At 35.2% G+C, this 23,945-nt stretch overlaps 1 protein-coding gene across 1 annotated transcript in view; it reads left to right on the forward strand.

Annotated features, from left to right (window-relative positions):
• The window catches only part of SCLT1 (sodium channel and clathrin linker 1), a 47,396-nt gene that overhangs the window by 10,945 nt on the left and 12,506 nt on the right, over window positions 1–23,945 (forward strand). Inside the window, exons 10-19 of the mRNA XM_050896275.1 lie at window positions 2,289–2,359; window positions 8,427–8,517; window positions 8,690–8,781; window positions 10,479–10,656; window positions 14,163–14,261; window positions 15,942–16,013; window positions 16,965–17,039; window positions 17,549–17,694; window positions 18,608–18,800; window positions 20,220–20,416. Coding sequence (XP_050752232.1) covers window positions 2,289–2,359; window positions 8,427–8,517; window positions 8,690–8,781; window positions 10,479–10,656; window positions 14,163–14,261; window positions 15,942–16,013; window positions 16,965–17,039; window positions 17,549–17,694; window positions 18,608–18,800; window positions 20,220–20,416 — 1,214 coding nt within the window. The remainder of the gene's footprint in view (window positions 1–2,288; window positions 2,360–8,426; window positions 8,518–8,689; window positions 8,782–10,478; window positions 10,657–14,162; window positions 14,262–15,941; window positions 16,014–16,964; window positions 17,040–17,548; window positions 17,695–18,607; window positions 18,801–20,219; window positions 20,417–23,945) is intronic.

Genomic DNA, 23,945 nt, shown 5'->3' on the forward strand with positions numbered 1-23,945 from the left:
TTTATTTAGATGATGACCTCTTATATAGGCTAGCTCTGCCACATGTTTATTGATTCCTAGTTTGGCACTGCTGGCTTCAGTGTCTTTGTCATTGACCATTTCAGGGATTATTCTGAGCTCTAATCATCTTCTAGTGCTTCATCCATATGCTTAGATTGTGAGACTTCTTAGTCTCTAAGCTTTAGCGTAGGACTTCCAGGATTGACAAACAATTTTAATATCATAGAAAAATCAAGGTGAAAGACTTGAAGTTTCTGGCTGAGCAGCTTCTTCTCTGAAAGGCATGATTCCTGTGTGATTTTTGATTAGTTTGTCTTGGATACTAACAGTGCAAAAAGACTCCTAATCTACTCTAGGCAATCTACTCTCTTCTGTCTTTACCACTGGAACCTTTTTTCCTCACATCTGACCTCTTGTTAAAATATAAGCCTGTTTCTTTGGTGTGAAATATTGTAGGTATGAAGGAAAGATTACTACATTCTTTGTCACCGTGCCTCTGTTATTGAAAACATTTATATTGTTATTTTTTCCCTTTCCCCGCTGTTTCTATTCTGTTCAGAGCAAGTCAAGTCTTTAAATGTTCTTTGAAAATGTTTTTAAGATGTCTAATCATTCTTCTTGCTGACCTTTAATTTCTTTCCAATTATGCCATCATTCTTGAACTGTGGTGCTGGGAACAGTACAATACTCCAATCAAGCCCTTACCAATGTTGAGTAGTATACTGCAGATTACTACAGAATTGTATCTTGCAAGCAATTGTCCTGTTTACAAGCTATGTTGTTAGTATTAATAAAAGCAAAATAACACACTTGGAGAGGAACTTTTGCCTAATGTAGTCAGTGATGGTCTCAGAATTAACTGTTCTCTAAAGATAGATACTTTAGAGTTACTGGGGGGTTGCTGCCTGAAAACAATCTCAAGCAAATACGATGAGCTTTTAAAGCAGTTTTGCTGAGGATTTGGAAGTTACAGGCTGTTTGATCTGCTGTTACAAGCAAATAGGTAGCAGGTACCTCAAAAACAGAGTCGCTGAATGCTTAAACTCATAAAATTGGAAAGAGATGATGTGCAGAGGAGAGAATGAAATGTGTGAACTCTTTGAAAGAGATGAAACAAACAATGTTAAGATAAAGGTAATCCATTTGTTTGCGTTATCCAAAAAACATCTGGCAAGATCTGTTACCAAAGGCATAAAGACGTCATGGGATAAAGAAGCATGGCCTTTCTTGAACTAACAAGCTGAAAAATAGGAAGTGAAGAGACAGAATAGTTAGTCAGGTTTTTTATTGTGGTAAAACTGCTGTGTTTCCTAGATGTGCTCAGGTTAGTTGTTCAGCATATTTATAAATGTTCTGGAAATAAGATTGAGTATTTGAGGCAACAGTGTTCACCACTGATGTTAAACTACTTAGGGTAGTGAAAACTCAAACTGCAGAAATTTGCAGAAAGATCTCATGATGTTGAGTATCTGAGTGAATTTTATCTAACATTTCATTGGTATTAATAAAAGCAAAATAATGCACGTGGGCAAGAGGGAGCTTTCACTTCAGGTGCTCTGTGGCAGTCTTGAAATTAACTGTTACCGCTGAGAACAGGTGTTTTAGAAGTAGGAAGTGTCTGAAAACAATTCTTGGCAACAGTCAAAAAGGCAAGAAGAATGTTAGCAATTATTAGGAGAGAGGGAAAAGGAGTATATTGTGCTTAAGTCCACAGTACAGTAGCATCTTGAATGCTGCCTGTAGTTGTGGTCATCTCTAATATCTCAATGTAAGATAGATGTAAGATCTAGAAAAGGCTAAAAAAAAATATGAAATGATTCTCAAATGAGAAGACAGTTGAAGGAGAATGATACCTCCAGCATTATGGCTGGCATAGAAAAAATGAAGGAGGAGCAATTGCTCATTGTTTCTTGTCTCTAAAGCAAAGGAATTCTTTGCAGCAATATGTGGTCTACTGTGGTACTCATTGTGACGAGGTATTCTAGACACCTAAACTAGATGGGAATGCAGATGGTAGGGCTGAGCTATTACTATTCTCATCTCAGGAAGTTCTTACACTACCAAAATATGGGGAAAGAAGGGAAGGATTAGGTAACATCACTCTGCATTTGCCTGTCTAAAATACTCTACCTAAACCTTGGCACTTGGAGACCAGCAACAGTGTTAAATAGACCTTATTGGCTATTTTTATGGTATTATATTCTGTAGAAATGCCCTATAACAATTCTGAATATATAACATTTTCAATACAATAAGGAACACGTTACAAATATCTCCTTATTTTGCAGAGCAATCAACAGTTTCTGAAAACTGTAACAGAACAGAATGTGGAACTAGAGCAGCTACGAAAACAACTGAGGTATAAACCAGGCAATTTAAAAAATTCTTAAATATCTTTTCTATTGCTTTTTCAGACCTGCTGCTGTATATCATGAGCCTTGTTTGTACTGTGAACTGACTTGATAGTGATAGTTACAATGGTTTCAGTTAATGCCTCTTAAGTTTGTTAGAAATGTGTGCATCATTAGTGTTAGGGTAGCATATTTCCAGTTAGTGTTGTTTGGTTCAGCTGTTTCCTGAAATAGTCAACATTTGACCTTTGATTTAAAAGGAACAAAGTGTCAGTATCACAGCAAAATTGACTCTGAAGATAGGTTTTCATTAGAATACAATTTGCTCAAAATCCAGTTACATAATTACTCATTACGGTTCTGAAACTTGAATGTTCAAAGTAGTTTGAAGTTTTAAGGTTTTTAATAAAATTTCCATTGACTTTTTCTCAATAAAGAGCTCTACGCCATAGGCTCTTTGGAAGTTAGAGGTAAGAGAAGCATTAATTATATTCCTGAAGTATATCAAGGAAAATGAGAAAAATACCTTTGACACAATTTCATGATTATTTGTTTTTACAGCCAAAGTCTGTTCAATGCCACTTTACTGTATCTGTTAGCTCTTTTAATTAGTGATGGTTGAGGTCAAATTAAAATTTAATTTCAGTAAACAGTGGATTTGTGGCCTGGCAATAAAAAGGAAATGGATTCATTATCAACCAGTGATACTTTTTTGTACAGCATTACCTAAAGCTTTAAATAAGGTTTTTAAAATAAACTTTTAAGTTTATAAGCTTAAAATTTATAATGTACTTAAGTTGTTGTTTAATTATTAATTTTTCCTTTTATTTTAGTTACTGTAATGCCCTTTGATACTGTGATTAAAATATTTTAATATGGCTGGACTGCTATGATTTCTTAGTTTTATCTTTTGATTTGAAAGAATGTCACCCCAAAAATGGTAAAAATAATTTCCATTTTTATGTAAACAGTGAAAGATGGCTCTGTGTGCTTGTGCATGCACATGTGTTCATGCACTCAATTTTGTATGCAGCTTTTGCAGGTAATGCTGGTATTTAGAAACCTAGGTTGGCTGAACGCATGCTGATACTGATTTTATCCCTCCAAGAAAGAATGGCTGCATCAGACATTCCCTCTCCTCTCTTCCAAACCCATACAAAATATTACATGAAGGGCAATTGGTATCTGTTGTAATGCTAAGTGCTTATCACCGTAAAGATTGGGTGTTATACAAATTTCAGCACCTGTTTAATGAGTCTAGTTGTACTATTCATAGATATTGAAGTCACTGTGTCACAATACCCACAGTAAAAGATACAAGTTTAGAGTGAATGAACAGATTCATTAGTGTTGAATATTGGTCATTGTTGAATATTTATTAACCAATTTGAAAATTGGTCTTTTTTTCAAGATTGGTTGTATCCAGACTTTCTTGCTGTTAGAGCAATAAAAATTAGCCGCTTCTAGTATTAAGCTTTCACCCCCTGCTTGGTACATTACAGTTTACTTACTAGAAGAATTTTATTTGCTTTAAACAGTGTTTATTTTTAAATTTCCTTTGTACAATAAATTTAGGACCAGAACCTGCTTACAATGCCAAGTTACTTCGGTCACTGAAGATGTGTTTTTGAGGGGGACTTCTTAGCACCTCTCATTTTTATTAGCCAAGATTTTTCCATGGAAAAACTATTTTCAAAAATAGTGTGTTTTGGAGAAGGAAAATGTGACAAGCAATCAAAGATTAAGGTGACATTTGCTAAAATAAAGTATTTCCAAACTCAGTCATCACTTGCAGTTTGCTTGTGCATGCTACTATTTAATTCTTAAAAGGGAAAGAACAACATTTTCGTATCCCTACTTTTTTGGAATTTCTTTCCTTGCAGAGGGTATTAGTATTGGATTCTGTTTTGGTATCTCATTCATCTATAAATCTTTGGTCTTGCATTGACATGCTTACATTGACTCATGTAACAAGTGGGTATGAAAGCAATTAGCATTAACTGAACCTATTTTAGACATTTAATAAATGCTATCAACATTCAGTTTATTACTGCATTTCTGACACTCTCAGTGGTTTTGATTTTAAAAAACAACAACAAAACCCCAAACTTAAAATCATTCAGGTTGTGGTTGAGCAGCCAGTTGAGTGTTTTTGTCAAAATTACAGATGTCATGATTCCACCCCCCCCAGATGTCGCGATTTCCTTTGGTCTCATCTTTATTTCATTTTTTGAAAGGAAACTCCTTTTTAGGCTTAATCCTTGGAATTATATGAAATTCTTTAATGATACCACTTTGGTCAAGTAATTTAGAATATGGCATGATAACCAAAATGGCCAAACTCTTTAATTCATAGCCATGCATACACGCAGGGATCTGTATAACTGTCTATATGGCAATAAGCGTGGATAGTAGAAGGGAAGTGCATGTTTTCTGCTTAAATTGCTGCTTCAGGAAGAAGGTATATTAAAAGGTAGAAGTCCCTGGGACTGACTGAAAGCTAGTGGATCATCTTGCTCTGAACTTTTACTCACACATGCCCAAATACATATACATATTTTTGATTAGTTGCTGTTTTTTATAAATAGTGAAATTGTGAGTGAATTTAGACTTCCATCTAAGTATCCACAGGGCTGGAGTAGTCATCTTCCTTCTCATTTCAGAACAGTAGATTTCTGATTTAATATGTTCTAGCTGGGCAAGACTGCTCAACATATGTGGCTTAAGTCAATCAAAGCAGTTAACTGCATGCCATTAATCAATAAATGGACAATCAGCGGCCTATACCTTAATGATCAATATTAATAATATAACAAGTAAACCATGATACTAGGCATTTGCAATATATTAATAAACAAACACAAATCTATAAACAGCCTTTTGTAATTGATGCCATGAAGTACTGATCTCACACTCTCTCTTGCTTGCTCTTCTATAGGTACACACACCCTCTCATGGGAAGCATGGATTAAAAGTGTGTGCACAGATACTCCCTTTCTGAGAAGTACACGTTCCCCCATCTGCCCACCCCTCCTGTTGGAGGTGTGGGTGCTCCGGCTTTATGCGTACTTGTGCTGCTTCCTGAAGTCTGCTAGTTGTGCCCCGCTGAGAAAGCACCCCATGAGTGCCCATACACACACCTGACACGTGGGTCCCCATTTATTTCACCCTGGGCTGTCAGTCTGCAGGCTACTTGGGGCGTCTCACGGGGCGATGGCTCTCAGGCCTAGGCGGAGGTGGCAATGCCCATGAGGTGACTCTTGGCAGGGTCAAACACGGCTTCACTGCTGGGCTGTCACTCTAAGGTCTGTCACCCACAATCACAGGTGTTCATGTTTCCTTTCAAGCTGTTGTCTTCTCAGAAGTGTCTTTGTAACTGTTTAATCTGGCTGGCGATGATCATGAGCAATCTTTGTCATTGTTACTCTCCCCATAGTGTTCTCAGGTTTGGGCAAAGAGGCTCTTGGAGGAATTTTGCGTCTTTAATTACAGGCACTGATTACACTCACGTTCCTCTTAGATCAGCTAAAAGTTCTTGCAGCCCTAAAAACAGTACTATGTTGTACTCACAAAGCTAATGAGAGCAGCTCTATATAGCTCTAAAGTAAGTATTGCAGTGATTCTCAAAGAAGTCTGGAATATTTTCAGCAGTTGTTTCTCTAACATGAAGTTACGTAGATGTAGTTTGCGTGGATTATATAGCACATATTGCAGACAATTCTAATCCTTTTGGATGTTTTTAATAGATTTACATTGATTTGTGGTGATAGAGTAACAAGTCTGGAAAGGAAAAGTAGATTTTAAAAGAAAATAACTTGTTTATAAGAGAATTTAGGTTTGATTTAGGTTTGTATGGCCTAGATTGAGTGTAATTTTGGAGCTTTTAATATTGCTAAGCTTATAAATGTGTGTTGATAAATTTTAAGTATTTTAAGATTAATATATAGCAGAGTATACAATCTGACACACATAGCCATAAAATACTTTAAACATGCTCCTGACGTATTGTCATCCTATATCTCCAGTATGCGTGCCTAAAGGAAGACTGCTTAAGTTTTGGCAAGTAATCTGGGAAAAAGAAGACAAAATTAAGAGTTCTGCTGGAAGTTATTTTCAGGTTGATATTAGCTTTTATTCTTTAGATCAGAAGCTGACCTTACCCAAAATAAAAAATTGAAATTTGGGCAAAAGCTACCTAAGAAATGTTTGAGAACTGAGTCATTGCTTCTCATCAATGCTAACGTAAACTCAATATAAAATGTTTAGTTACACTGTACTCTTTACATACTATTTATGTACTACTACACTAGCTATTAAAGGGTCATAATCTGCCATGCATAGAGACAATGTAATATTTGATGTATTTCTGTAGAGAATTGAGATTTGAACAGATTTCACTTATTTATATGCTAGAATTTTTTTAAAAACACTTATTAGTGCTTTAGTGTTTTGAAGCTGTGTTGTATACAGTTAATCATTTAGTTCGCTGTGTTATTGCTCACAATTGAATTAACTACTAGTGGCCGTCTCTGGGGAGGGGATGCTTAACAGTCAGTGATCAAATGGTCTTCTCTGGTGACGTGAACTGTTGAATTTAGCTGCGAGTATTAAAAATGTTTTAATCTATATGTTAATGAAATATTTTTAAAGATCTGTAGATAAAACATGCAAAATAAGAAACTCGGTATTGCTAGGGCATGTATCTGCATTTCAGAATCTTAAAGCTTTTAAAGAGATAAGTTGCCAAGATTATGTTAAAGATATATTGCACAGTGAAGAATAAAAGCTGCATCTTTAGAATCAATTTGTTGCCTGTTAAACACACACCTCTGAATTTGATCTGAATCTGAATTTGGTCATTAAAATGCTTTTTTAATACTTAAGCTGTTCTGAGTTTTATGACCTCTTTATACTTCTTATTTTTCCCTTCTTATGCTGGGTTTTGAGGTTTTGTTTTGTTTTACAGCACATTTTAAATATTTTTGGGGAAGCAACTTAATGTCCTCAAAAATTTTAACAGTACTTTTTGTAGGAGAAAGGTGCATGATTCAGATGGAGTAAGATCAAAGTTTTGGACCTGCAATGAGGACCGTGTGTCTGAGAATAATGTTTTTATCTTTGTTTTTGCTTTTTAAAGAAATTATAACAAAATTAGATTTTCTGAGTAATTAGGCTGAAATTAAGTATTTGCTGTAAAATTGCTGGGATTATGTATATTTTGCTTAAGATTTTCATATAGGTATAATATGCTCTTGTCTTTTATGCCATTAAATCAAAATTATTACTTCTATAAGGAATTTTTGCTTGAAGTTGATTCTTAAAAGTATTAAATATTGTCTAGCTTCTTTCATGACTATTAGTGCTCCAGTTTGCATTAGCTTATCTAATGTTTGCTCTTTTTTAACTTTATCATGCATTCAATCATTGGTCTTTAAATTTAGCCTAATATGCAGCCTGAATAATTGGGTTACAGCCCAGGTGAAGGACTCTCTTTCTGTTCCCAAGTCAGAGGAGTAGGAGAGTTGCTCATTTCAATAAGCTTTTCTACTGAGGAGGAAGTCTGATTCATTAACTAGTCTTTTTTTTTTTTTTTTCCCCTCTTCTGTTTCAGCTCGTAAAACCTATTCAGATTACAAAGCACATCAGTTAAATTCTTCAGAAGTGGTTAATGATTTTTTTTTTTTTAATTCCTAGTCAAATTGCTTTAAAAAGCAAAATCTAATTCTGAAAAAGATTTCTCTATCAAGTATCTGTGGCCAATTATATTTAAGTTATTGAATCACTTAAAGTTTTTCATTGCCTAGTCCTTCCAAATATTTAATCAACACATACACCTTCCTATTAAGCTATCTTTAAGAAGTTGTTTCCACAGGACAATTGGTTAATGAGTTTTGTATTCCTCTCCCACTGTGCCTTAGTAAGAAGGAGAAGAAGGGGGAAACCTTTTCTGCTCTGTAGGAACAATATTATGAAATCTGACTGCCCTTCACAGCTATTTCAACAAAGTTGTAATGAAGCTGTTTTTTTCCCCTATAATAATTGAAATGTAATTCATAGACTGTTTTCTTTATACAGGCAAGCCAAAATAGATGGGCAGACAGCAAACGCTAAGGTTGATGAAATGACCAGATTGACAGAGAAGCTTCAAGGCCAATTGGAGAGAAAGGTATTCTAGAGAAAGGAATAATTTTCTGTTGCAATTGAATGGCTAGTCTGTTATCTGAATGCTGATGTTAAATTAGTCACAAGTTGTTCTCAAACTTGTGTTATGTTAGTATATCTTTATTTTGTTCAGGGAAGCTCACATGATGTCTGGATAATACATACATTCTTTCTAGGAAGAAGACGTGATATCTGCCCAGCAAAGAGAGACAGCATCTGACAAACGCTTGCAGCAAATGCAGTCTAGTATAAAACAATTAGAAACAAGGTAAAGATAGCTCATTGGGTGTCAATAACAGGATACATGCAAGGGAGATAAAATACTACGTTTTTTTCAGCCTCTGGGTTTTGTGTTTCTGAGTAGTTCTGTTTTCTCAAAATAGAGATATGTTACGCTTGGCTGCTCTCTATCTTATTTGTTCTATTCTGCAACCTTTCAGAACAGCTTCTGATTTCAATGTATTTAAAATTACAAGAGACCACTTGATTTTATTGATTGTAATGGAGAAAAAATGAGGCATATATTTTTCATTCTAGTGCATAAATTCTAGTTACTCAACTCTCGTTAGCTTTAGGTGGAGTTCTAAAGAAAAACATTCACACCGAAATTTGAAAATGTTTATGTAAACTAGCTGTTTTTGAGATGAATGCAGATTTTTCTTTCCGTCTTTAATAAGATTTAGTTTCAGGTCTTAGTTCAGCAATCTTTATACAAAAAAGATTATTTAATAAAACTGTTAAAGCACACTTCTTAACAATAAATGCTAGTTACAAAATCAAGTTGAATACGTGCTAAGGAGTAGAACTTTAATTCCAGCACTAGCTACTGGAAGATCTAAGACTCGATCAGGTTCTTTTGTGTGGATTTTTTTTCCCCTCCCTTCACTTTCTGAGGATATGACACTTAGCTGAGCACAGTGATTTTGATTCAAGTATCACAAACAGTTGTTGAATTATTAACATTAGTCAAATGACGTGATAGCTAAGAAGAATTCGTAAATTTCTTATTGAAATAATTGTGTGAGTGTTCATCTTCCCTTCTTGGTCACAGCCTTGTGAGCGTGATTAGCAGACTCTTCAATAACTCTAGAAACAAAATAATTACTAGGGAACAAATGTTGTGGCTATGTGGTCAAGTACTGCCTCGAGGAGTTCCGTAGACTTGTGTGGCTACTTCTGATTGCTGAACTTCACTGGCCTAAGCATTGGGAAGGCTCTTAAGTTTATTTTAGAATGTCTTAAGGAATTAGCTAGTTTTACTATTTTCTGTAGGTTTTTGGTTCTACAAAAATTGTGCTTTGGCTCTACAAAAATAGATCGGTTGTCTTTCTTTGTATGTTTTATTACAAACATGTTAGAAAGTAAAAAAGCATGGCTGCTTGAAAAGGCAGCCCAAGTGTTGCCAGAGTGCTCACTATGGATATTTAGAACCAAGCACTTTATTGAACCAGCAGCACTTTGGAACTTTCTGAGGTTTTTTTGAGGATACTTCTGAGGCTCTCTTGCCCTTTCTCATGCCTACCAATACTGACAATCATAATTAAACTATAAGAATTTCTGAGCTGTTGTAAAATTACCAGTGGTTTTCTTGTTCTAATGGTATAGCTGCAACTTCATTGCCCACAACCAATTATTCCATTTCCTCCACAGAGGAAAACTTTATTCCTTCTGGGGCTATTCTATTCTGTTTTAATATAGAACATTTTCAGTGATGTATCCCAGGACAGCAACATTCTTCTAAGGATCTTGTGAGATTAGGTATCTGAGTTAACTCCTTTAATGCTGTTTCTTTCTAGGACTTGATGAATATTTAACTCAAAGACTCTGTCCAAAACCAAGCAGAAAACCAGGAATGCAGTTTTGGCAACTTAGGAATAAATACCTTCTATTATTTTAGTTTGAAAGAATTAGTGTCTTAATTAAGCATTTTGTTGTTAAATGAGTAAAATTATTACTATCTTGTAGATTACGTGTTACTGTCCAAGATGCTGAAGAGCTGAGAACAGAAAGAACAGCCCTGGAGAAACAAGTCAGAGAGCTTCAGACAAAGTATGCTACTCTAGAAAGGGAGAAGTATGAAGCTGTTGCAAAAGTCCAAGATTGCATACAGCTCTTAGAAGAAGCTAACCTACAAAAAAGTCAGGTAAGGCAATGGATGAAGATATTTCTTAGATATTAGAATACTTTCATCACTTACAGTTGTAAAGTGCCTGATTATGTATTCTTACAGGCACACATGCATACACAACCAAGCTTCTTTTATGTCTGTTGTACTAAAATTAGTAACGCATAAGATAGCAAACTGTAATATGACCATACATTACTTAGACTTGTCATACAGTATAGATTTCAAAGAATATGTTGACTGCCTGGGTAAAGGTGATCTAAGTGATAATACTGTACCTGAACTTGAATTTTCAAAAATTTTTGACAGAGTTTCTTATCAAATACTTATAAACAAATTGGGCTGTCAGAATAAAAAGGAAGGTCCTGTTATGAATTTGTAACTTATTAATGGTTAGGAAAGAAGAGCTAAAACTACAGGGACTTCTTTGTTATATGAGGGATATAGGTCACCAAGAGAGTTGAGTTCTGTATTCAGATCTTAATTATTCAGAAGAAATCTGGAAAAGTGACTGAGTAATGAGTGGGTGAAGTCTGCAGTCAGGAAAAAATTGCAAAGGTGCTTATTAGTGTATTATAAAATGGCAGAAGAAATTCAAATGTGCCATGCTGAGTGCGGAATTTAGTCTTACCAGTCAAAAAACCGTTCAGGAGATGGTGTGGATGTCTCTTAAGAATACATTCACACAATCCTCAGTGGTGCTCGACACAATGAATAGAATGTTCAGAATGAGAGTTAAAAATAAAAATGCCTTTAAACATAGTGCACCTTCATGTGCAGTTTTGATAAGCCCATTTCAGGCAAGACATAGGAGAATTAGGAAAGTGCAGGAGGAGTCAACAAATGAAACTAGACATGTGGAGAGGCCTTAAAATAAGTTTTTATATACAATTTGTGATTAAACTGTTACAGGATGATGTGTATGCCAAAAGTATAGATATGAAAACAGTCAAATTCATGACAGGACAATCCACCAAAACTTCCTAAAGAACAGGGTCCAATCCAGCAAGTCTTGACGTGTCTATGATCAAAAAAAAGTAGTCACCCTGTTTTCCCAGTTCTTAACTTTCCTGAAGTATCTACTGTTTGCCCCTTTAGGAGATAGGGTACAGGGCTTGGTAAACTTATGTCTAATACAGGCTCTTTGTGTTTTAATGCTAAGCTTCAGTTCGAGTCAGACTTTTAGAAATCTAATGAATTGTGTTTGCTGGCAAGACAGGACTTTAATGCACATCTGATGACTGTAGCCATCAGTAAGTGAAACTCAGTTTAGTTATTTTCTGTGGGAATAAATGGAGAATCTTAGAATTGATTCTGTTTGGGCTAACATGTTGAACTGCTGAGCAGTTGAGGAGATAAATGCTCCCTTTTAGTCTGAAGTTGCTTTTCAAACTTGAGGAGCTTCCTGAGTATCTAAACTAGCTTTTTACTTTTAGCTTTTGGAATATTGAAGTTAGTGTTTCTCTTGCTGATTTCAGTTCTGTGACAAAGGAGGCAGACCTGCCTCCTTTTTTTCTGACAGAGAAGGGAACTAACTTCTTCAAAGAGATCCTGCTACCTTCTGGCGTGCTTCCAGAATAGATTAAAATATTGACAAAGCTTAGGGTTCTGGCCATTACTGCAGTTAAACTTCTGTGATTCTTCTTGTTATACAGAAGAGGATTATCGTCTTGTTATAGTCTTTCTTCCCATATGTTTATAGTCATTTAGGAAATCCTTTGGTGGCATCTTTCCCTTTTCATAATTTCCTCATAACTGTCTGCATCTCATTTGCTTTATGAACTGATCTTCTACAATTCCCTTTACCTGTTAGGCTCTGGTTCAGAGAGGGGTGAAAAATGAAGTTTTACATCCTCCAGCTCTTGATGGCCACCTTTGGACTTCTCAGTTCCTTTTTCTTAGTAAGATATTTTGATCCTTAACAGCATTCCCCTACAGCCCGACAGTGGGGAGAATATGAAGAATGAAAGGTAAAAATAAAATCTTCTTTTTTTTTTTTTTTCCAGAGTTTAAAAACCAGAAAACTCTCTTTCCTTTGAAAATTACTGGTGAGGATAATAAATCACATTTCCAGTCTGCTAAGTATTAGTACATCAGAGCAGTGTTAGAACACCATTTTTCATCCAGAAGTAGTTCAGCAGATCATTTGATGCCACTTGCTATGAACTCACATGAAGTTGACAGAAAGAAGTGGCCCAGGAAAAATTATTGTGATGTAAATTGCATCTCTAAGACAGTAACTGAACAGTTACAGATAAATAAGCGGCTTATAATGAGTAACAGTTTAGATTAATGCTGTAGTAAGAATAAACTGGACTTTGCAGACACTTGTTAATTTACTGCTCTGGCTAAAACATCCTGAATTTTTCAAACTGGGAAGTTTATTAATGAACAGGATAAAAAAAATGCAGCATAAGATACATATTAGTTAACTCTTTGTGTCTTAAACTGTGGCCACAGAGGTTTCTCCCTGCTCTGTAAGAGATTGAGGGGTGGGAGTAACCGGCTGTCATAGCAATGCTGCTTCTGTTACATTAACATTATAAAGCACACAAAGCTAAGCTTACAAAATGACATCATAAGAATTTTAAAAGAGTAGTTTGAGAAATAAAATACAAAGTTGAATTGAATGGGAGCAGTAAAAGAGAGTATGACCGATGAAGTGGCATGTTACTGCCTGAAGTGAGTAACCTTCTATAGGCTGAATTTATATCATCCATTAGGGACGTTTTTATGTCTTTCTCCCTTTATGCACCTACGTATTCTCTATGTGCCACCTAGGATTTTTCATCTCACCCATCAAGAATTCTATATTCTGTAATCTTTCCAGACCGGTATCTCCTATTATACTTTAACATCAGTAGCTCTCTTGCATCCTGCGGAGGAAGGGTTCCTTGCTACACCTTTTTCTGTAACTCTTGCCATTCTTTTATGCTAAAGAGCTGTTTGGTTCATTGTTATCCACCATGAAAAGGACTGCATACACATTCCTTAATTGCTTATAAATTTTTATTCCTTTACTTTTAGTTTTGTGGGAGATGAGTAATTTAGTATATTAACCATAAAAAATGCATAGCTATATGTAGGAGCACGTGTGTGTGTGTGTATACAGGTATTAAGTTTCCTAACAGAGAACTTTCTATGTGTCATTGTTGGCATTTTTTATTACAGAACCTGGCCCCAGATGAGAACATTGGATAGTAGCCGTGCCTTTTGGTCCGAGTTCCTATGCTTTCTTCTGTATAATTCCATGCCCAGCCAAAATCTGAACGTCCCAATAATAAGTCCCAATAGCAGAAGGCATCTACTGACACTAACTTTTTATGTCGTTCTGATTTACAAGAATGTGCATTCTTTGCAAAATGTTCTCGCTGTTCTTGTTTTCTTGTTGGGTCTCTGTGTCAGCTACTCCAAAGTAAAAAGGAAAAAAGGTTTTTTGAACAGTGACTACGTGTGGTTTCTTCTCTCAGCGCTAGATACTGAAATATTATCAGTAGTATTTCAAGTTGTTATTTTTTTTCTAGGCACTCTTTGGGGAGAAACAAAAGGAAGAGGAAATCAAAAAAATGAAAGATGAAATGTCTCAACTTGCAGAAGACACCGCTGCAAGAATTAGAAAGGCAGTAAGTTATGACATTTAGAAAGAATGGGAAGATTTTTTGGTTTTCTTCAGCATGAAAAACTATTGATGGTGCATGGTCATCATGAGCAGTTTTCTTACAAGTGTTTTGATAATATAGGTAGCAAGGCAGCATGCTGACAGTACTGTACTCTTCAGCTTTGTTATCTAGACGTATATTTTTCCAAACTAAATGATATTCTTAAATCTCTCAAGAACCAGAAGTGTTGATGTGTGTGCAGACACTGGTATAGAGAAGGCTGCACTGTGAAGATGTAAAGAATGCACTTCAATTTCAGAGAGTCTGTTCAGTAGCATGTCAACAGACTGAGTGTTGTATTGGTATCCAGGTATTTAATTTATGATGCATGGCCTCATCTTGGAAGTTGCTGATGGAAGCTTATCATGTACGTTCCGATGATAGGACCTGTTGAAAGTTATACTATCATGTTTTTGGCATCTCAGTACTTAAAAGTATTCCCCTATTTAGGCAAGTAAGATTCTTCTACCAAGTACAGCTAATAATCAAAAGGCTCAATATCACAGCACACTTAGAAACCAGAATTTGGTAGAGAAATTATTAAAAAAAATGTTGTAGTCTCTTCATGATTTTTGTTATTGTTGTTATGAGCAGCTGAAAAATTGAAGCTCTTCTGATAAAAGACTAGTCACAAAATTAATTTTCTCCATGTTGTGTCCCATCTGCAGTTAAAATGCAGACTAATCTACCTGGAGGTTCTCAGTAATTATCTGCATGTCAAAGAGACTTGCTTTATTTTAAGGCAAACTCCAGAGGAAATAAAGGCTTGTTACAGGCATGTGTTGGCAATGTCTTTTGCTGCAAGTGGACAACAGTGTAAAGCAATTGTCTCATTTGTAAGTTTTCAGTGGTGTAATTGATTTTGCCTGCTTTCACTTTCTTCACTGTGACACAACGTGCCTATGTACTGTATAGGGATGAAAGGATTCTTTTTCTTTCCAATCCTTTCATTTCAAGAGGTTTCAGGGACATACTGCCTAAATTTTCAGAGCCTTTAAAATGAGGATAAAGATGGTTTGTGCCTTCTATTTGGTGGTTACCTGAAAGAATCACAAAAACTGCGTGGATTACTTAAAACTGTGATATTTAATGTCATACATGGTTTGGAGAAGGTGCAAGAGCTAAAGAGCAACTAAGATAACCACTCTAGTTGTGACAATGATTTACTAATCAGAATTTAGAAGTTTAGAAATGCCCTATTTCTTATTTTGAAATTATCTCAGTAAAAGTGAATCTATCAAAAGCATAAAAAGTAAAATATTAAACTATGACTTGTCATATTTCTCCAGGTATTAACAAATACTTCTTTTGTTATATGGTCTAAAAATATCTGTTACACAAATTGCGAGTATCTTGCACCTAATGGGCAGCAGCTTTCCTGATAGTCTTATTGTTCTTTTTGTAAGGCCTTGTTGTGATGTCTTCCTTTCTGCTTTTTTTCCAAAACACTCTCAGTTAAAGTAGTATGGATTGATAATAAACATTCTTCTAACATTTATGTACTAAGATTTGTCAGTTATTGCAGTCCCAGATATTTTCATATTTATATACATGCACCACATATAGACTATATATATATAAAAACATGATGGAAAAATAGTTTATGGGATTAATTTTTTAGTTTTACTTTGTTCTTGATCACAGGTAGACTCTGCAAAGAAGCAATATAATGTGCAGATTTCTCGACTAACAGAAGAACTTTCAGCTCTTCAGATGGTATGGTGTTGACTGATGAAAGTATTTTTGATAGCAAAACATTTGAGACTTCTAGTTTTTGTTGATCAAGTAAAATACTAAATTCAGGTAAAAGTAAGTCAACTAAAATGTGATTAATGGGTAATTGTCTAGGACTGTGCTTTATTACTGTATAGCACTTTACATCCTGCATGTCTCCATACGTTAATGGAACATACAGTGTCTTTCATGTTACTTGACAAAAGTGACTGTGTGCAGTGTCTTAACAGTGCAGAGATTCATATTTAGGTGTAAAGGATATTTGCTTTGAAAATTCATTTTTAATGTACAGATTTGCCTTATGTGTATACAGTCATATCTTACTTTTACTGAGAACTTGCCTGGTTCTGCATGAAATGATACAGTTCTCCAAATCCACCCATTTCTTTGTGTAAGTTTATTCCTTGAGTTACGCATATTCTTATAGTTTACAAGCATCTTGACAGTGAGATTCTGTGCTCTAGAAAATATCTCCCATGTGATGGCATTTCTTAAGTATCCCTGTTTCTTTCAGGGATAAATAAAGCATGGAAAGCTGATTATTGCATATCTATAGTTGGGTATGTAGAAATGAAGTATATGAAAATTGATAAAGTATGCTGAGAGAAAGTCTGTGCATCACAATCATCATATTCTTGAATGAACCAGGAACTTGTAACAAATTATGTGGGAGACCAAAAGAGCTTGGTGCATATGCACCTATATATGGATTAAATTTGTTGCAAAAAGGTTTCATTTTAAGTGTCTTAGTCTGTATAGTGAATGAGACTGATCCTGTAGAGAAAATCATGAGCAGGTAAATATAATCAAATGCGTACATACCAACAGCAAGAATTACATTTACAATGGCTGGTTTTTGGCTTTGGCACTTCTTGAATTTTTATTTTGAGTTACTTTTTATTAGATTTATTTAAAAATGACTTTTTAAAATAGGAATGTGGAGAAAAACAGGGTCAAATTGAACGAGCCATTAGAGAAAAGAGAGCAGTGGAAGAAGAACTTGAAAAGGTAAGGCAATTGCATGCATTTTTACATCACGTTTAAGATCTCTTTTCAGAAGGAAAAGATATATTGATTTTTTCCCATTTTAATGGTTTTTTCCCCCTGAATTTTCTTATTTTATTTTTTGAGTAGATTTTCTGAATTGTAAATTTTCATGTAATTATTTTAAGTTGTTTGGTTTTTTTTAATCCGGAAAGTGTTTTAAAGCTGTAATACTAAACTGAAAAAGAGGTTCTTTGAAAAGTGTAAAAAGTAAAAGGAGAGATGTTTGACATAATCCGAAAGAATGTTGGTACGTATTCCAGTTAAACTTAAGCTCAGTAGACAGAAAACTACATGAATGCCAGATCTTTGAAAACGTTTTTTCCCAAGTAGCAGTAACAATGATAGAGATTCAGTTTTGTTTTAAATCACTGGAAAATAGGACGCAATGAGAAGTAGCCTCCTTGTCAGTACTACACTGCCAATCACCAGTGCAAGGTAAAGATGATCTTACATGTAAGTTTATTCTTCAGATTTACAGGGAAGACAGAGGACATGAATCTGACAATAGAAAACTAGAGCAACTGCATCAGAAATACTTACTTGCAGAAACTACAAAAGGTGACCTTCAGCTAAGTCTACAGACAACACAAAATAAACTGAAACAACTGGAAATGAAGTAAGTAATGGGTGTTACAGAAATTAGAATGGAAAACAATGGAAATTATTTCTGACTCATTGAATTGTTGATTATGTGTTAGGTTTTTGTCTCATCTTTTTAACCAGTAGCAGGAATAGTATCAAGATACCATAATTCTAAAGCAAGGGCAGTTATGAATCACTATAAAAGAATTAACGGGGATAACACGTTATAGAATAAAAGATTTTCTGTACAAGATGAGAACTGCAAGCAGTTGTTTGACAAAAAAGTGAAAATAGGAGTATATTATTTAGAATCTTACTGCATTTTTAAATATTGTTTGTAGGAAAAGTTACTCTATGAAATATTGAGGCAGAATGTATTACTTTATAAATTCATCTGCAGTGTGGTATCTCCTAGAACATGCAGAACGCTGTGTTTACATAGTATACTGAATTTCAGTTCTGTGTTCAGAGCTAATAGACGTTATTGCAGTTCCAATAATACAATGGTAAAAAGTACAATATGGTACACATTTTTAGATCGAGTGGTTGTTTTCAGCATGAAAAGTGTAGGATTCTCTAGAAGCTTCAGTCATTTCTGTACTCTGATGATCATAAATCCTGTCACTTCACCAGAGCAATCCTCAGTTGGGAATCTGGCAATGTTATAAAAATGAAAATCTTCTGTTTCACGTTGTCATTTTACTGAGATTGCTACAATATTAGATTGGTTTTATGAATTCCATCATCTTGATAAAATTCTTTGCTGACTTGTGCATAGTTCTAGCTGTCAGGCCCATTAAACATGCTGAGCTGATAGAAACTTTCAGGAAGAAACAGGGTAACAGCTGTACTGGGTCAGACCAAAGATCTGTCCCAACATATTTTTTTTTTCCAGTGCGGTAGTTGTTCAACTCTTGAGTTCTAACAGGACTTTTCTTTCCTTTCAGCTCTGAGGAAGAGAAATCTCGTTGCCAGGAAGTTATCTGTAAATTGCAAAGCATTCTGGATTCAGAAAGAGAAAAAAGTGCCTTTGTCAGTGAACAAAGGCTAAAACTTCAGCAAGAGAATGAACAATTGCAAAAAGAAATGGAGGGCTTGAGAAAACTGGCCATAGAGGCTCAACAAAAAGCTAAAATAAAGGTATGGTTTATATGTTATTTTTATTTTAATGCAAGACTGATACTTGCTTAATAAGGCAGCAGTTCTAAGAGAAAATCATTGAAAGTTTAAATTAAAGGTGAAAGTTTCAATGATGCTTCCTGGATTCTGCTTAAAAGTAATTTTGTTGTAGCATTGTGTGTTCTCAGAGTCTATTGGGTAACACAATCTCTGCTAATTAAATTGTATTTTAATATGTATTAAATTCTGCTTGATAAGATGATCCCAAATGTTCTTTGCTTTTTATAAGATGAACAGATTAAATAATAACATATTTTCCTTCAAGTGGTTTCACTTATTCCAATTCCAGATCTTCATTTATCTGCTGTCTTTAGTGTGTTGGGAATCTCTGTATGCCTTTCAGTCCAGAGTGTTCCTCTACTTGTATGTCCACCATGTTGTCAGAGCAGTCTGTAACTAATAAATAATTTAATAGTGTGGTTGTCAAACATTGGTTCTGTATTTTCTGGACAGAGAACATTTTTCTATATGAATAGTTGCAAACAAGGTAATTAGCTGAAAGATGGTGGTTCTTTTTGAATGTGTTCCATTAAATGCACCTGAACAGACCGCAGGTGGACTAGTGAATTGATAGTAACCTCAGCAGATTCATAGCACCTTTGGCTTCTGGAGGGAGTAACAGCTTTGATCCTTGATGTGCTTTCTAAACATAGAAAGCCAGTACTTTCCCCTCTGCTCTTAACTCCAGAAGTGTGAAGATACTGAAAAGGGAACTAAGAATCTGCAGCAATGAAGAAGACTTCAGTAAGCAGTTCTCCGAGTTATGGATGGGGACCATCTCAAATCCATTTTCCACTTTGCACCACAAGATAAAAGAAGCAGTCAAATTAAACAGGAAATCTTGTTCCAACTCCAGAACCCTTTGGTCAAACATAGTTTAAGAACAAAGGATCAGAGTCTTGTAACAGATAGGTAGCGGTTATAAAGCATATACCAGATGCTCTCTGGTGAGATGAGATGATGAGATGTCTGTCTCATTTTTAATCAGACAGGCTTCCATTATAGTCACAGATAAGATTTATTGCTTGCTTTTATTTTCCTGTGATGTACAAAGGGTTTTAGACGCAGTTAAGAAACTCCTAACACATTTTGGCTAGATGAAAAAGAAAGAACATTTTTCTGTGGAGAGAACACAAGGGAGAAGGATAAAGATTATTTACAAAAATAAGCATACACAGCTCATTATGCTTTATTGTCAGTTGTACTATTTGCTTAAATTGGCTTTGGGAACATGTATCTCTGAGCATATAATTAGAAGTTTGATTATTGTATGTTACATGCTTTCAACAAATGTTTATAAATTTAACTCAAGTGTTGTAAAAAAAAAAAAAAAAGTAAAAAGTGAGAGACTTGATGGTACCTGATTCATATTTTTTCTAGATAAGCACAATGGAGCATGAGCATGCTGTGAAAGAACATGGATATGAAGTTCGACTGCAGGAAATGGAAGACACCAGTCAAAAGTCTACTGCTGAACTTAGACGGCTGTTAGTAGCTCAGCAAAAAGCAACAAATCGGTGGAGAGAAGAAACAAAAAATCTTACTGAAGCTACAGAAGCCAGGATCAGTAAGCTAAAGTAAGTGCAATTTTGTTCCTCTTCTGGAAGCTGTTACAGTTTCAGTTACTGCTTGGTGTATGGCAGTAGACCTGTGGTGAAAAACCGTGAAGAGCAAACCATCCGGACTAGCTGATGTGCTTGCAGCAAAACAAGAAAGAATGTTCTGAAGAGAACTTTTGATGCTCTTCGTGAAGTTAGCACTGAAGTAAAAATTTCGTGCCTTGTTGATGTGTGTGAATTTTGTAATGACAAAAAGTAAATGGAATATATTACTTTTAATTTTCTCTTTCAAGATACAGCACGCTCAATTTAGAGAATTTTAGCTTTGGATTATGAAAACCTGTATATTTATAGCTATTCAGAATAGTCACCATAAAATCAGTTATGGAGTGAGTCTCCAGACTTCTAAAATAAGCTGGAAAAAACCTATTGGGACGCACATCTAATGTTCTCTTTTGAGCAGTTGCTGTCATAAATGAGGATACAAATGAGTTGTGTGATTGCCCTAAGCAAAAATATGGTATAAACTTTACTTTTCTCTTAATTCATACAGGTTGCCAGGTAACTAGCTGATACTTGTATTCCCAGCACAGAATAAAAGCATGTTTTCAGTTTTGAAAGGGCATAATAACAAGGGCATCTCACGCAACAGACACAGATACAGACTGCATATCGTTCTTAGATGCTGGGGAATACAAGCACCTATGGTGCCTGTGAGCCTCTATACAGACAGACATCAACCAGTTTAGAGAAGACAGTGGCGTTATTGGAAATAGTAGAGTAGAGAAGGAAGTATCCCAATGAGAAGTTAGCCATTTGCAAGTTATGTCTGAAACAAGTTCTACAAACTTGTCTTTGTTTTAAATGCATACTGCTGTAGGTAGTGTTTGCTTCTACTTGGCTGTTAATATCCATTAAAAAATGTTAAGAATCCACACCGATCAGTTTATGAAACAAGCAGATATGGCATCTACATTCGTCTTGGTTTTCCTTTTCAGTGTGTGGACATATTGCACAGTGTTAAAATGTAAATGAATTAATCTGTGCACAGTGGATTTGTAGTGTCTTTCCTTTTCTGGTATTGCCTTCCTCCACCTCAGCTTCCTTGCATGTCTTGTGTTTAGCTGGCAAGTAACAGCCAAACTGTGAATAGTTGCAAGCTGACACACACACTCAGTCACTCACTCTGGTTAGACAGCTAGCTGGTGCTTGTAGGAGGCCAAGTTTTAAATGGGCTTTCTCTCAACAGAGGCAAAGATACATGTTTGCCTCGTGCTTTATTTGATTTCGGAGCTCAGGAAACTGTCAGTTAGATCAAGTAGATTATAAATTAGAGATTAAATTAGCCTGGTATTTTTATAGAACTTCTTAGAAGTTTATGTCCTCAAGATCTCTTCCTCTTCAAAATTGGTTGAAAATTGGAGGAGATTGACAGACTGGTACACGGTAACTTTTAAACTAGGTAGCCTGATTTCATAAGTCTCATTTCTTTAAAATTAAAATGATTAGAAAAGAATATAACGTTGCATATATCATTGTCTTTTAGGAAGTGCATTCAGTGGTTTTTAGAAGAAAAATTCAGGGTATGCAGCTCTGTTAATTTGAGAAATTTGAAATGACCCTTTAACTTCAGTCACTTAAAGCGCAGGATGCACTCACGTATAATTCTTTGCTCAGATTGATTTTAGAAGTTGTTTACTATCATGTTAACAAGGAAGGTTTACAGCTCTGAACCATAAATATTTTCAGTATCCCGTGCAATTTTTGGAGTCACAATTTTTGAAGCATAGCTTGATGTTTCTTAGTTGTTAAAATGCCAACAGTGTGAGTGGAATTAGAACCCAAGTTTCTAAACACGAGCATGGAAAATAACTTCCTGAAAATGTTGCCTACAACAAATCTACCCTACCGCTACTCTAACTTGGTTTTCCATCTTTTTTAAAGTACGTGAATTTGACCTCCAGTCAACTTCACAAATAGCAGTCTTATATGTAGTAGTGCTTCCCTTTGAAACTAGTTCCGTTCCTCTTTAAAGTGACAGTGTCTACCATGACTAGTTGTACCTATTGTCTCTCCAAATAGAGAAATGCTATGAGTTCCATCCTGCTTGAAATACAAGAATGATTGATAAAGCATTTATTGATGACCTTTCTGTTTTACTAGCAGCTTCACTGCTCTGCTTTGCATTTTTTCAAGTGTTCCTTTTCTATTTAGAACACTTTGTAGTAGTAGTGGATTGTTACCTGTGATAACTAGTTCAGTTTAAATTTTTCAGATAGTTCAAAATCATACTAAATCCAATTAGAACATTTTTGCCCATTTTTCTAGAAAAACAAGTCCTACATAATCACTCTGGTCATTTTTACCTCTCCTAAGTAAACAGGTTTGGATTTTTTACCTTATCTGTCCAGATATAGGCTGGCTTTAATATGCCTTAAAATATACTGCATTTTGCAAAGATTACCAAACAGTTCTTTAAAAAGGCAAAAAGTGTCTTTCAGAAGTCATCACAGTGTTGAGCACGTCTGTGAGACAGTGGGAGCTGTGCTTATTCACTGATAGTTTTAGTGGTATAGCTTCACTGTATGTAATTAGCTGGGTCTTACTAATAGTTTTTTGACGTCTTTTGTAAATGCAGTAACTAGAGAAGAAAAATATTTTGTAGTGTTTCATGCTAAGGTAAATTTTAGCTGTTAAACTTGTAGTTTATTTTCTGTAAATGAAACTACAAAAACTCTCACAGTTGAGCATCTAGGTTCATAACTAGATCCTGAATGTAGTTCAGCAACTTCCAATTAAAAGGGAAAAATTGCAGACTTCCAGGATGATTAAAGTTGTCTGTGAAACAGCTGCTTTCCTCCTTAAAGCCTTAATGTTAAGTGTTAAAATGTTGTTATAGCAGACCAAGAGCTTTAGACCTTATTTATCTGTAGCAAAATGCTGACATAGAAAATATAACAGACATGAGAGGAAGTCTGCTTTGTGAATCTGCGTGAAAAATCAGTAGTAAATTTTGAAAATGTCCCTGTTCTCCCTAATGTGAGAGACTGCCTATGTGGCATCATCTGGAAAACTCCTGCAATAATTTAACATCCTGTATCAGAGAATACCGTCTGACGAGCAGAATAGAAAAAAAGTTCATATTAAAAATTGTAAGTCTACACTAAGTCTGCGTGATTCTCTGTGACTTCAGTAGGTACTTTGGTGCGAGTCCAAAAGCAAAGTCAGTTACTTTTTAAGATGATTTCGTAGGTGATGCTTTTTACATACTGTATAAGGTAGAAGCAGAAGTTTTTATCAGACGTTTGCTCTACCTAACAAGGAAGCTGGCAATAGAAACAAGTCTATTCTCTGCTAGAAGGTTGTAGTTTAAACTGACATAAGGAATTTCATAATTAAATCTGTGCAGCGATGCTCTGATATTACGGTGACAAGTGGCTATAACAGAACCTGTAAGTATTATCTAGAAAATTTAAAACCAGCTTATTTTTCACGTTATATGCATTACCAGATATCTAGCTATATAGTACAAAATGCAGTTGGTATG

The sequence above is a fragment of the Gymnogyps californianus genome, chromosome 4 (genome assembly GCF_018139145.2).
Source record: "Gymnogyps californianus isolate 813 chromosome 4, ASM1813914v2, whole genome shotgun sequence".
NCBI lineage: Eukaryota > Metazoa > Chordata > Aves > Accipitriformes > Cathartidae > Gymnogyps > Gymnogyps californianus.